Source organism: Clarias gariepinus, chromosome 22 (assembly GCF_024256425.1).
Source record: "Clarias gariepinus isolate MV-2021 ecotype Netherlands chromosome 22, CGAR_prim_01v2, whole genome shotgun sequence".
NCBI lineage: Eukaryota > Metazoa > Chordata > Actinopteri > Siluriformes > Clariidae > Clarias > Clarias gariepinus.
In genome coordinates, this window is record NC_071121.1 from 21749324 (window position 1) to 21763359 (window position 14036).

General features: G+C 36.8%; 1 protein-coding gene across 2 annotated transcripts; it reads left to right on the forward strand.

Annotated features, from left to right (window-relative positions):
* Positions 1-4520: 4520 nt before the first annotated feature.
* Positions 4521-13864, forward strand: pfkfb1 (6-phosphofructo-2-kinase/fructose-2,6-biphosphatase 1). 2 transcript variants are annotated; one of them, XM_053483197.1, is made up of 14 exons: positions 4521-4694; positions 6218-6343; positions 6834-6930; positions 7066-7132; positions 8241-8315; positions 8425-8481; positions 8581-8702; positions 8804-9011; positions 12175-12321; positions 12409-12513; positions 13120-13249; positions 13350-13412; positions 13510-13574; positions 13698-13864. In XM_053483197.1, exons 1-14 carry the CDS (start codon positions 4592-4594, stop codon positions 13755-13757), a joined length of 1425 nt encoding a protein of 474 aa, XP_053339172.1. In that variant the 5' UTR covers positions 4521-4591; the 3' UTR covers positions 13758-13864. The 2 variants fall into 2 exon arrangements, with proteins under 2 accessions (XP_053339172.1, XP_053339173.1); XM_053483198.1 differs by lacking the exons at positions 4521-4694; positions 6218-6343 and having other exon boundaries at positions 6866-6930; positions 8241-8319.
* Positions 13865-14036: the final 172 nt, after the last annotated feature.

The window sequence follows — 14036 nt, forward strand, 5'->3', positions numbered from 1 at the left end:
AAGTGATGCGAATGCGAACTGTCTGTGACAGCACAGGTAAGGACCAGGTAAATGGACTAACAAGAGATGATCCATAAGTGAAGCTATAGATACTGTACAGCAGATTGTAACACCCACACCATCCAAATAGATTACTTCTATTGTTGATACTAACATGATACAGGGATGGTTAGTGAGACACAGTGTTTGATGTCAGTAAGCAATGTAATTATAAAATAATGGTTTGTTCATGGGTTATTAAGCAAGAATAATGAATCATTACAGAGACTTGCTTATTATTGCACATTATTTACATTTTTTAATTGTAAGTTATCCAGGTGATACATTCTCTATTAATTAATATCTCATAATTAAGGTAAAACTTCTATTACTTATTAGGTCCATTTGTCTCATAGGTCCAGTGCAAAACTACCATTAGACATCAAGCATGTCACACTTTGAATGAACCTCCTGATTTGTGGGGGCACGGAAGCTGTTGTAAAGGCATTGTTTACTTTTCTCTCTCATTTTCCACATTGTTTTCTATTTACAGACCACGCATGCTGTTAGGAGGAAAGCTCTCTTGGGTTTAAAACTGCCACTGCTAACATACTGAATGTGTAGCGTCACTCCAGCTGGTCTGGTTTTAAATAGCACCAAACATTCATTGAGTAACTATAATGAACTTGTATTTATATATCATCTGACCTTTTACCTTTTAGCATCTGCTGAGTTATATAGTCCCTGTATAAGGACACATAATACATAACAGTGCTAGCTGTTCTCGTTTATAACATTGCAAACCATGCAAATACATATATTCTCAAAAGTATTTGCTCTCCTGCTTTCCCATGCATATGAACTTGAGTAACATTCAATTCTTAATCCGTAGGGTGATATGTAATATGATGTTGACCCCGCCCTTTGCAGCTATAACAGCTTCAACTCTTTTGGGAAGGCTTTCCATGAGGTTTAGGAGTGTGTTTATGAGAACTAATTCATCCCAAAGGTGTTCTATAGGGTTGAGGTCAGGACAAGTTCTTCCTCATCAAACTCGTTCATCCATGTGTTGATGGTTAAATTGTTCAAAATTGGTATGCTCGGTATACCAATAGTCTCGATATGCTGAAGCATTAAGAGTTCTTTTTCACTGCAAGTAAGGGGCTAAGCCCAACTCCGGAAAAACAAGCCCACACCAGTTCTAACATGACTGGGACAGCGTCTTGACCCCAACTCGATAGAACACCGTTGGGTTGAATTAGAACGGAGGCTGTGAGTCAGGCCTTCTCGTCCAACATCAGTGTCTGACATCACAAATGGAAGAATGGTCAAAAATTCCCGTAAACAAACTCCTAAACATTCATATTAATATTAAACCCTATGGATTAAGAATTGGATGTTACTCATGTTTATATGCATGTGAAGACAGGCTAGTGGATACTTTTGGCAATATACTGTATGTAAGGCTGTCATTAATTGAGCACAAATGTAATCGAAAGGTCTCCATGTACTAAGATCGTTATCTGTGTGCTAAGAAGCATGTGGTTTTGAGTGAAATACCAACTACAACCTGAAAAACACGTCTTACACAGCTGTGGTTGCATTTTAACCCTAATCAATAAATAGGTCAAGGTGAACTTTCTAAAATGTGAGCATTTTATGTGGCAGAAAAGCACGTCATAGATCCACTGAGGACGCACAGAAATACCACAAACACTCACAGTTCAGCGCAGAAGATTTAATCTCATGCAAGCAACTATTACCACATGTTGGTTTTGTTTTTACTCAAACAACACCCTGTAGATGCTACACGTTTTTTTTTTAAGCAAGTAAAGCTGCTGGAGGTCTCAGTAAATTAATGCCTTATTTCACGTCCACAGCCATTAAGCAAAAGCACTGGGTTAATGAGGGGTTGTCGCAAAAACTCCAAGTGAGACACCGTGTTCCCTGCTTCTTAACTACACTGGTGTCTAGTCGTCCGTATGTTTACCTCCAGAGAGCCCCCTCCCCCCCACCTAAACAAACAACAACTGAAAGAGGCAGACGGACTGGAAAACAGTACAAATCAATTAATCTAGATATCAATCTCTCTCTCTATCTCTCTCTCTCTCTCAATGCCTCCTTGATTTACACTTTCTGGCCAAAAAATCCTATCCCTTCATGGATTTAACTATGCAAGAGCCTTCCATTAGATAGTTGGAACCTGGAATAATAGTGGTGAACCATCACCTGTGAGGACTAAATGTGGTCATAAAAAAACATTATAAATCAGTATACAGTAAAAGGAGATCACGTAAATGCTTAGTGAACTCAAACATAAACAAAACAACAGTATAACTCTTGGCTATGTTTCTTAGTGAAAGTCCGAGCATTTTCACATTCAAACTGCGAGGAGAAGAAAACCACTTATCAATGAGACTAATCATAAAAAGGCTTCGAGTTGCAGAGAGCATAAAAAATAGGCCGTGAATAATTGAAACAAGGTTTTGCACAAGGGTAAGTAGTGAGTTTGATAAAGTGATGAACCCATCATGCTTAGTGCCTATCATAGAATGCCAGGATTTATTGGACTTATATTTCGAAAGTCTGATTCAGAGAGCATGAGGCATTATTTTCACACATGGATTGGCCACCATAAAGTCCAGACCTTAAGCTGATGATTATGAGGCGTCGTATAGGGCTTAAATCAAACTTCACTCATGCACACACACGAAACACTTGCATACACATACATGAAACAGTCACACATACATATATACTACTAACTGCTCAAACAACTACACACAAACTCTCCGTGTACACACACCTATGAGATGCGCGCAAATACAGTACACCAAAACTCTCTGCACACACACACCTATGAGATGCACGCACATAAACAAACAAACTGTCTGTGCATACACACACTACAGATATTCATTATGAGAGTAAATTTAGGCATTTTTACTGATAATAATAATGATAATGACAATAATAATAATAATAGTAATAATAATGACAATAATAATAATAATAATAATAATAATAATAATGATAATGACAATAATAATAATAATAATAATAATTTGCATAAATAATTGTCATCTGCTCTTTGCAACATAGAAGGATCCATCGAAAACCTTGAATGAATTAAAAACCTGTGTTGGTAGATAAACATTTCTCTTTTAGTTTAGAAGAGCCAGACACCAGTGACTCTTAATAAACATTTTGCAGTGTGGCCTAGGAGCGCACAGTGCACATGACCAAACATGATTTAAACCAGACTCCAGCTGTCTAACCTTGTTAGGGATAATAACCAGTCTAAGACCGCCTGGTCTCTTAGTCTTTTTTACCGAAGAGCATTCATGATGGTGTTGTAACAGTCCAGCTGCTTTGTGTTGCCTTATTCATTTTGTTTGATTAAACTTTGCACTAATGCATCTAATGAATGCAAAATTTGAGGAATCTTTTTCAAGGATACTGGTTACCATGGTACTATAATTTAATATGCTGGGGATAAACTTTCACTCATATACCAAAACAGATTTGAATAAAAGGCGGCTTGACTTGACTGCACTTGAACAGGGTGAACTGGTCAGATATAAAGCTTGCAAGACAAGCAAAAACATGTACTTTAATTTGAATGCATTTGCAGCATTCGTTCGGGATGCACTGACTTAAATTAAGCTACAAGTTTACTTTATTGGGAAATAAAACCATCTAAATTTGTTTAGAAATGATTGTGGCCAGATACAAAGAAAAATAACTGCATATCTTAGTTTTTTTTTTTAAATAGGATTTTCTTTACTTTATGTAAAAAGAAAGAAAGAAAGAAAGAAAAGTTTTTGTCTTGTATTTGTGACCTTGTGACAATCTTTTGTTAGCAAGTTAATATCATTTAACGGGAACTTTTAATTCTGCAATTACAAAATAATAACACGAAACTGTGGTATCTTAAAGTTGCGAGTCAACTTCATGCAACTGTGAGTTTTTAGACAAAAAAATCTACATGACCATGACCAATTGATGTCATAAACTGAACTGGTTAGCATGCCTGTAGTGTTGGTGTGACTCGGTTGGGGGAGGGGACAGCCTAATCAACAAAAGCACAAAGTGACAGTAAGAAAAAAAAGGTGTGTAATAACTCATAACCACAGTTACCTGCAATCGAAAGACCGGATGTTGCATTCTGTAGGAAATCTGGGTGCCTTTTTTTTTTTCTTCTTTTTTTTTTAGATATGTGGTGAAAACAAAATGATTGAAAAACAGTTCTTGGCAACAACCAAACACCTACACTTCCAGTTTAAGGTCATAACTGTCTAGTTTGCATACAAATACAAATTTTTAAAACGGTACACGGAAACAGATGCTGTTGGTCGTTTTTGATAGATGTGATATGGACACAACTGAACCTAAAGTCTTGGTGTTTCCAGATGGTTTATGAGTCAATCCAATAGACCTGCTTTACTGCTCCTCTTATCACAGTCTCCTCCTCCTTTCCCTCCCCATACTGCCTTTTCCAAGGCAACAGTCAGGTGACCTCAGAAGGAGCTGGACTCACAGGAGTTGCTTTGTGTATGGGTGTGAGACTGTGTGACTTGATGACTTTAGGCTTAGACGGAGAACAAGTTAAATGTTATATGACATGTCTACAGAAAAGACAGAACTCATGCAGACCCCCTTGCTGAAAATCTGGGTCCCTGGGGCTGGAGGCTCACTGGGCCAAAGGAGAGGCTGTGAGTGTGAACCAAAAATTGTTTTTGCTCTTTTCTTCTTTTCATCATGTGTTTTTGGTCTTAGTCCGCTACTTCTTTAGGGCTTAGTGGAGAATTCACATCTCCAGTAACAGACTACTGCTAAATATTTTTTCAGTTTGGGTGATATATTGTCATGCACTATCATGAACAAGCAGACTGTTCCTTCTTTAATTGATTGCTATGGTTTCAGTTATGCTTTCAAACCACATGTTTGATTATTGTCACAAACTGCAAATGTGGACCCTCACAAGTGGAAAAAATTAGTTAAACACTTACAGAAATTTTGCAGCAAATTTTGCCAGAAAGTTTAAATAGTGTTGCAAGTTAATGATTGCTCTTTAAGTGACTCACATGTTCTTCCTGAGAAATGGGGGGCAGGACCGCATGCTGTGAGAGAGCATGGGGAATCTGTTAGCCCTGTTAGCTCTGTTAGCCTAATCCCCAATAGTGTTTAATAAACATTTTGTTGGGAAAGTTGTTCCTGGATATAAAGCCACGTGCAAAATTTGTCAAAATGTTCACCATATATAAGGATATAATCCTTTTCATGGTTACAGCCTTCAGGAATTTCAACTTCCTTTAATAGCGCTGGGCTTCCTGAATGTCTTTGCGACAATTGCCATCCCCTGCAGTGACTTTGACCTACCAAATGACCACAGGGATAAAGAGAACTGCAACAGACTGATAAAAAAGTACAATCTGTTTTTTCATGTGCAGCACATCAGCATTATCAGTCCAGTCCAGCTGTTCCGTCACACTAATATTTATTTGCTGGCACCAAAGGTCATATCCCTTTGCTGTCTAGTCTATCAAAGTTTTTTTCGTCCCAGCCATACAGGAAATACTTGTGAGCTAGGGAGATTTCTTCCGTTTCAGGGAGAGAAAGAGCGGGTACTGCAGCATTCCACTAGAGCACCCCGGGGCTGATTCCAACACACCCCCAGCTCTCTTCAGTTAGCCTTCAGACCATCAGAACAAAGTTGATGGGGTCAACAAGGTGGAGTCCTCAGTGGGGGAATCATAGGTTGAGTGTGAAAAGAAGAAAGGGGGTGGGGTTGGGATTTATTCCTGCCTCAAGAAAACATATGAAACAAAAGAACTGGATTAGGTATAGGGTAGTAGGGTGGGATGGCCTGCTGGGAGAGTCTTCACATTGTTCTTCACTATAAAGCCTTCAATTAGTAACTTCTTGAGTTCTAACTGCTACCATTTGGAGTCCTGACTTGTAGTCTGTTTATTTACCAGTTCTTCCAGGTCCTTGGTCAACCATAGTTTACTATTTAGAAAACAACATGCTTTCCTTGTGGGGACCATGAGATAGGAATTTGTCACTCATTGACCAAGCCTATCAGATCAAACTACTTCAACCAATGCTATACATTTTTTAAACATTGAGAAAATACGTAACGTTTTTGTCATATAAGGATTCTTTAACTGGTACAGGTCTTATCCTATGACGATAATACACTGTTGTACTCACTATGATATTGATTACTCTGCAGCGTCACGACCCCAGTTCACAAACTCTCCAACTATGATTGTAATGGTGGGGCTGCCTGCCAGAGGGAAGACTTATATCTCCAGGAAACTTACACGCTACCTCAACTGGATTGGGGTGCCAACTCAAGGTGATTAATCAATCTGTAACAGAAAATGTAGGTTCCATATGGTTTTAGTGTCTGAACCATGACTAATACTGCAAATATATGAACTTGTTGGGTCCATATTGGTAAGACTTGTTGTATCTGCATATCATGCAAACCATCTGCTTCCTGTAGGGCCACGTCTGAACCAGCTGATCAAGTATAAGTAGTACCAGAGTACTACTTAGTATTACCTATATGATTTGGTTAGATATACAATAATAACATTATTATAAAGGAGTAGGGATTTTTATTATTTGCGGCATATGAGAACTGAATTTAGGGGACTGAATTTTAATGCATTAAGGCATAGTTCTGATTGTGGTCGATTAGGATATAAAAGGATGAGTCAATGTTTCAGCAAACGATGATGAAATCAGGCATTGTTGCAAAACTGAAGAAAAAACCAATTCTGAGTAGGAAACCTAAGAATATCCTAAGATTGTAAGATATTTAAAAATATGTTTCTTTGCAGTCTTTAATTTGGGCCAGTACAGAAGAGAAGCAGTCAAGTGTTACAAAAACTATGAATTCTTCCATCCAGATAACGAAGAGGCCATGAAGATCCGCAGGTATGTCGCAAGATATATTATATATTCATTTATTAATAGTAAATACATAACGAGTTATACATGTAATGAATGCACAGGAAGAGCTTGTGCATGGAATATTATTGTATGGTAATGTTGTCGTTTTGTTTTGTACAGGGCTTGTGTTTTAAAGGCCCTCAAGGACATTGCCACCTACTTCAATAAGGAGCATGGACAAGTAGCAGTGAGTAAGAGGGAAAACGATAGAGCTGCTTATTAAAGCACAGTACCACAGACTTTTATGTACATTGCCATTTACAGTGCATGCCTCAAAATTCGAGTATACAATTGTAACTAATATTATAGTTATAGCTACAGTACTGGTATGGCAATATAAGCAAAAGACAGACATGGAAGCAACATGCTTACCACTGTTGCCTGACACTTCCAAGTTAGGGGTTCAAATCTCACTTCTGTGTGTTTGGGGAGTAAGTTTACTTCAGGTACTCCGGCTTCCTCCCACAGTTCAAAGACACTGTGTGCTTGTGCCTTATAATGGGCTGGCACCCTATCCAGGGTGCTCCCCTTGTGTCCTCAGTTTCCTGGGATAGGCTCCAGGCACCATGTGGCCCTACACAGATTATGTGCTACTGTATAGAGGATGGATTTTGCTCTTCCAATGTGGGAAAGAACCTTTAAAACTTCCTGCTAGTTAAAAAAGTAAAATACAGTAAATACATTTGAATGCATGTAAATATATGCAAACACACTAATATCCTACATTTTCCCCAAAACTGCTTTAATCATTTTTATGGGTATTACCTCAAGGAATTTTAACTTATGTGCAGAACAATTTTGACTTAAATACTAAGCAACATTGTTGCACTTTTACCATCGTTACAAATACAGGTTTTATTGATTAATAAAAGAATGTATTGTTTTTAATGTGTTTTTCTCATAAAATAAGCGCATACATATTGTATCTTGTAATAGGTCTTTATGCCAATATTGAGTCACTGGCTTAAATTGGCAAAAAAAAAAAAAAAAAAAAAAAAAATACTGCACAAGAAAATTTTATCTAATCACCATCCAACAGTAAAATCAGATTTCGAGCTCCAAGTAATGTGAAAACACCCATATTTCCTTATTATTTTATTATGGCTAATCTTTTTATCATAAAATTCAGCTTGATTTTAATATCAGGTTAATATTTGCACTGACTTTGTAAAAAGCAAAAAACATTTCCTAGTCATTCCATCTTTTTTTCTGTTGTTTGAATGTTTAAACAACAGAAAAAACACATAATGAAGTGATGAAGCTGAAGCAATGTCTAATGAAATCATTTTACACAGGTGTTTGATGCTACCAACACCACAAAGGAAAGAAGAGAAATCATCACCAGCTTTGCCAGCGAGAGAGGCTACAAGGCAGGTGCAGGGCTTCCCACACATACAGAAGAATTAATGCTTCTCCAAGTATAAAACAAATAGCATGTTCATTCTCACAGTTCTTCAGCAGTAAATCATTTATTTTCAGGTGTTTTTTATCGAGTCGATTTGTGATGACCCAGAAATCATTGAGGCAAATATAATGGTAAGGGACAGTACAAGAACTTAATGTTCTCTAATCTAATGCGATATTTAATAAAAAAAAAAAATGTTCACTGAAATCTATTTTTGTTGGTTTTGACAGGAAGTGAAACTAAGCAGCCCTGACTACGAGAACTGTGACAAAGACAACGTGGTGGATGATTTCCTGAAGCGCATTGAATGCTACAAGATGACTTACATCACCCTTGATGATGAAAATGACAGGTTAAAAATCTCACAAGCATTTAAAAAACAACAGATTATAGAAATTACCCATTTATGAATTTCAATCAGTTTTTTCCCACTTCCTGTCCTTTATGCATTAGGAATTTGTCCTACATTAAGATCTTCAACGTGGGCACCAGATATCTGGTGAATAAAGTGCAGGACCACATCCAAAGCCGAATCGTATACTACCTCATGAACATCCATGTTACGCCACGCTCCATCTACCTCAGTAGGCACGGGGAGAGCGAGTTGAACCTGCTGGGCCGCATCGGAGGGGACTCTGGCCTTTCGCCACAAGGCAAAAGGGTTAGACAAGATCTGCTTTGTGAAATCTGAATGATATCTTCACTGATACTAAGGATAATGAATAAGTGTTAGATGGAAAATTTAAATCAAATATCTAACAACATATTGACCACTAAAATATTAAGGTTGAGCAAAACATTAAATCATGAGGTAGCACGCCTTATGAAGGTTAGTTTTAAGGTCCACCTTAAAAAAAGTCCACATTATGAACACCTTAAAAGTCCATAAAAATCCACCATAAGACATTCAACAGCAAGTAACCTGGTGTGAGGGCAGCACGATGGCTTAGTTGTTAGCACTGTCGCCTTGTACCTCCAGGGTCCAGGTTTGATTTCCGGCCAGGTTCGATTCCCATCTCTGTGTGCATGGAGTTTGCATGTTCTCTCCATGCTTGGTGGGTTTCATCCGCGTACACCAGTTTCCTCCCACAGTCCAAAGACATGCAGATTAGGCTGATTGTCATTCTCAAATTGCCTGTAGTGTGTGAATGAGTGTTTGTATGTGTGAGTACCCTGCTATGGATTGGCACCGTGTACAGGGTGTACCCTTCGCTCTGGGATAGGCTCCAGATGCCAATGCGACCCTGCATACAGTATAAAGTATAGACGATGAGTGATTAAGTATTTAGGTTGGGATGACTAATTTTATGTCTTTTTGCCTTTTTCTCTTAAAGCTTAGCCCTGCTAGACCATATATATACTCACTATCCTTAAAGATGTTACCAAACATATTGTCCTTGAGCATCATTATATGTACAAAAAGTAATTTGTGTCCTTAATCTTATCAGTGCTTAATGTTAAAACGCAAGGCTTCAAATCTAAGATACGTAATCTGGCAACAGTTAAACACAAATTACAGTAGCAAATATTTGCGTCATATACATATTGTTGGGTTTTTTAATGATAAGTGTATGGTCAACCAAACACTTGTCCAAACCAACCATTATATAAGATTTCTACACCATTTATAAGTTCTCGGCTTGTGTTTACTAAGCATCTCAACATAGAAAATTGCCACAAAATTCTTAGAAAAATTCTCTGGAGGTGTTTTAATTGGTTGTGAGGAAATTCTGTTTAGGCAGAGATGTGTGTGGAGGAGAGACGCTTTGGTAACACTGAATGACATTGAGCTCATAAAAAGATAAAAATGGAATTCTTCTTAAAACAGGTCTTGTGTGGTCCAACTGGTCCATCAATAAACGTTGCTGTTTCTATAGAACCTAAGTTGATTGCTAAAATTTTTTAAGAACAAAGGGCAAAGATAAAGCTTTGCATCAGTGATAATTTGGCAATGTCGGTAATAATAAATGAAACATTTGTTGCTCTTGCAGCGCCACAGATCAAGCATAGATTCATACATTTTTCCCACAACGCAGCAGGAAGTCAATGAAAAATATTCTGCATTCATGTGGATTGCTGGAGTAAATTCAAATTCAAATTTATTTGTCACATACACAGTACAATATGCATGGAAAAGCTTTTACAACCACTCGTGACTTTAAAATTTTTTAAAACAATTAAGAAGAAACAAGAATAAGAAAGAGAAATAAAAGAGACGTAAAGTAAAAGCAATTAAGTAAGTAAGTAGGAGTGAAGTAAAAAAGAAGTAAACTGAAAACATCATCACAGCAAAAATAGTATTGCTTCACATAAGGGGCTAGTGGTTAGGGCATTTAACCACTCACCAGAAGGTCCCAGTTTCCGACCCAACCCCCACTAAGCTACCACTGTTGGGCCCTTGAGCAAGACTCTTAACCCTCAACTGCTCAGATGCATATGGAGATAAAGTCACCCTAGATAAGGGCATTACAACAGTTTTTTTTAGATTTTTTTCATTTGAGCAGTTCATTTGCATTCTTCACTTCATTCACTTTCACATGTTCACACTTTTATTCTAGTACCAGGGACTGACAGGCATCATTGATAGTTTCACAAAACCTCCCTCTTTTTATCTTTAGAGATAAGAGTAGGGCAGAATTTTCCTTTAATTATTTCTTTACTTTTTACTACCTCCTCCGCAAGCAGAAACGCTCTCATCTTCTCTCCAGTCTGGGTTTCTTTTTGATGTCATTTTTTTAAATCAGATTATGACAGTCCTACACAGCTCTATTTTACTGTAGCGGCTTGAAACAATCGTGAGTGGAGTTATCTGATTAGGATAACATCATGCAGCAGTGTCATGCATCTATAACGCTTGTCTTTGTGCATAAAGCTTTCATACAACTGCCGCTGATTTTAACATTTTAATTTTACACAGATTAGAACTACAAAAAAAAACACCTCTAAATTACAACATACTATAATGTGCTGCCTACTTTGTGGCTCTCATTGTTGTAAACAGTAAGGTCACGCACTTTACTAGATAAGGAAGCTTCATAAATAACTTTTCTTATAACTGGCCTGTAGATTTGATTCAAATAGAAATGCCAAATGTACATTTGCAAAGCATTCCACTTTTCCTGTACTTGATGTTTATGTATGTAACCATCCTCAAAAGTCTTTAGCTGTAGGTACTACAGAGGTCCAGAAAGAATATGCATTAAAAACTTGTGATCGATCTAATGTATATGGCCCAAAGGATGGATGGATGGATGGATGGATGGATGGATGGATGGATGGATAGATAGATAGATAGATAGATAGATAGATAGATAGATAGATAGATAGATAGATAGTCAATTGGTCAATATCACAATATTTTTTTAAAAACTATAACAATAAAAGGTTTTATAGTGAGAAAATAAATGTTGTGGAACTAAAATGTGTGTTTCTTATAGCTTACAATAGATACAAATATTTCTAAGAAAAAGATATGTTCAATTATTTTTATTGTTACATTAATGCAAATGTATAAAATTATTGATCTTAAACATGTGCATAGGTTCTTACAAAATTGTTTACTTTACATGTTCATTTGTTATAAGATATCATTTGTATAGAATTGGCATTATTGTGCAACCTCCCCAAAATAAGCCAATAACGCACTCAAGCTTGGCTAAGACTCACTAACTCAACTCTATGGCACCATCTGCTGGGAAAAAGAAATCATCATTAGAAGACTTCCTCGGCATCAAAAGCACCTTTAGATCCCCCACATGTGAAGTGTGAAGAATCATAATGAAGCTTGTTTAGTAAAGACTAAACTACTCTTCTTTGTTTGTCAGTATGCTAGTGCTCTGTCAGAGTTCATCAGAAATCAGTCCATAAACGACCTGAAGGTGTGGACGAGTCACTTGAAAAGGACCATACAGACGGCCGAAGCTCTGGGGGTCACTTACGAGCAGTGGAAAGCCCTGAATGAGATTGATGCTGTAAGATAGAATACCTCATGTGAACACTAATTACAGCAGATCTATCAGAGGTACATGTGGTATGATGGCAAAATCTTATTTCTTAAGGGTGTGTGCGAGGAGATGACTTATGAAGAGATCCAGGAGAACTTCCCAGAGGAGTTTGCGATGAGAGATCAAGACAAGTATCGCTACAGATATCCCAAAGGAGAGGTAAGATTTTTTAAAATGCTGGAATGCAAAATTTTTCCTAAATCCTTATGTTTCTTGGTTCAAGTTTGTACATGATTGTACTCGCCCAAGAGACAGAATTTTGTATTTGTATCCAAAACTTTACAATAAGATATATAAGTATATCTGTGATTTACTTTGACAGATTTAAAAATGTGTCTAGTTGTGGATATGGTGAAGACATTTATAGAAGGAGCCTCCAGTGCCAGTACTTTGCAACAGCTAAAGCTAAAGCTGAAAAGAAGGTTTCTTTAAAAAAAAAAATAAATAAATAAAAAAATTGGGTTGGCCTATTATATTCTACGAAGAGAGGGAAAGTGAATTTGTCACTTGGAACCCAAAACCTACAGTAGATGGTTATGTTAATGTTTAAAAAAAAAATTTGCACATGCTGTTATAGGAAAATTATCAAATTTCATGTTGTAATTTATATTTAAATTCTTTATTTAAAATGCCATTTCTAAAATAAATAAATAAATAATAAATGGTATAGACCATTCATTGGTGAGAAGCCAACATAGGATGCTAATATGTCATTTTAAAATCCTGTTTACCTTAAAGCTAACATTTTTTCTCTGTGTTGCACAGTCTTACGAAGACTTGGTACATCGTCTAGAGCCGGTCATCATGGAGCTGGAAAGACAGGAGAATGTCCTCGTCATCTGCCACCAGGCAGTCATGCGTTGTCTGTTGGCCTACTTCCTAGACAAAAGCGCAGGTTAGAAACAAAAACCAGGCATTTAGAATTCATGACTCTGCAACTCTCTTAGAATTTCAGAATCTACGACTCAAATTTGTTTATTCGTTTGTTTCTGCAGAGGAACTTCCGTACCTTAAATGTCCTCTCCATACTGTACTCAAACTAACACCAGTGGCCTACGGTAAGTATCAGAAGTCATGCTTTATATTATTTTATAATAACCCTAATTTATTCATTTATTTATTTTTTTTTTCATTCATTTTATTACTTGCATATAGGATGCATAGTGGAATCTATTTACCTTAACATCCAAGCAGTCAACACACACAGAGAAAAACCTGCGGTAATCACCCAAATGCATAACAGAATAAACATAACATATACAATTGACAGAGCAGAATTATTTCTGAATATGTTCATAAAACATATTTTGTTTATTTATATATTTTATTTGTTTTTGTTTCAGAATGTTGATGTGACAAGACGGCCAGAAGAAGCACTTCGCACTGTTCCAGAACATTTTTAACACAGTCTGATGCAACACAGTCAACTTTAATGCATCCGTAAAGATAATTCTTTTCTTTTCGAGCTTTTTCAATGACGAAGGAAAAATAAACACAATATTTGTCCTGATTGTGTCTGAAATTTTCTACTTCATGTCATTTTTTTTAAAAATATAGAACTGTTATATAAAAGCAATATATTGTTGTACTGAACATTAGCAAAGCTGTGAATTAGATTTTTTTGGAAGAGATACTGCTTTGAAGAGAGTTTCCTTTTAAATATGTGGTAGGAGGGAAAGACA

Excerpts from the sequence above, each read along its gene's own strand:
- pfkfb1 (XM_053483197.1), top strand. The coding sequence starts at position 4,592 with ATGTTATATGACATGTCTACAGAAAAGACAGAACTCATGCAGACCCCC. Across the intron at positions 13,413-13,509 it reads ACTAACACCAGTGGCCTACG|GATGCATAGTGGAATCTATT; the intron begins GTAAGTATCAGA and ends ACTTGCATATAG. Across the intron at positions 13,575-13,697 it reads CACACAGAGAAAAACCTGCG|AATGTTGATGTGACAAGACG; the intron begins GTAATCACCCAA and ends TTTTTGTTTCAG.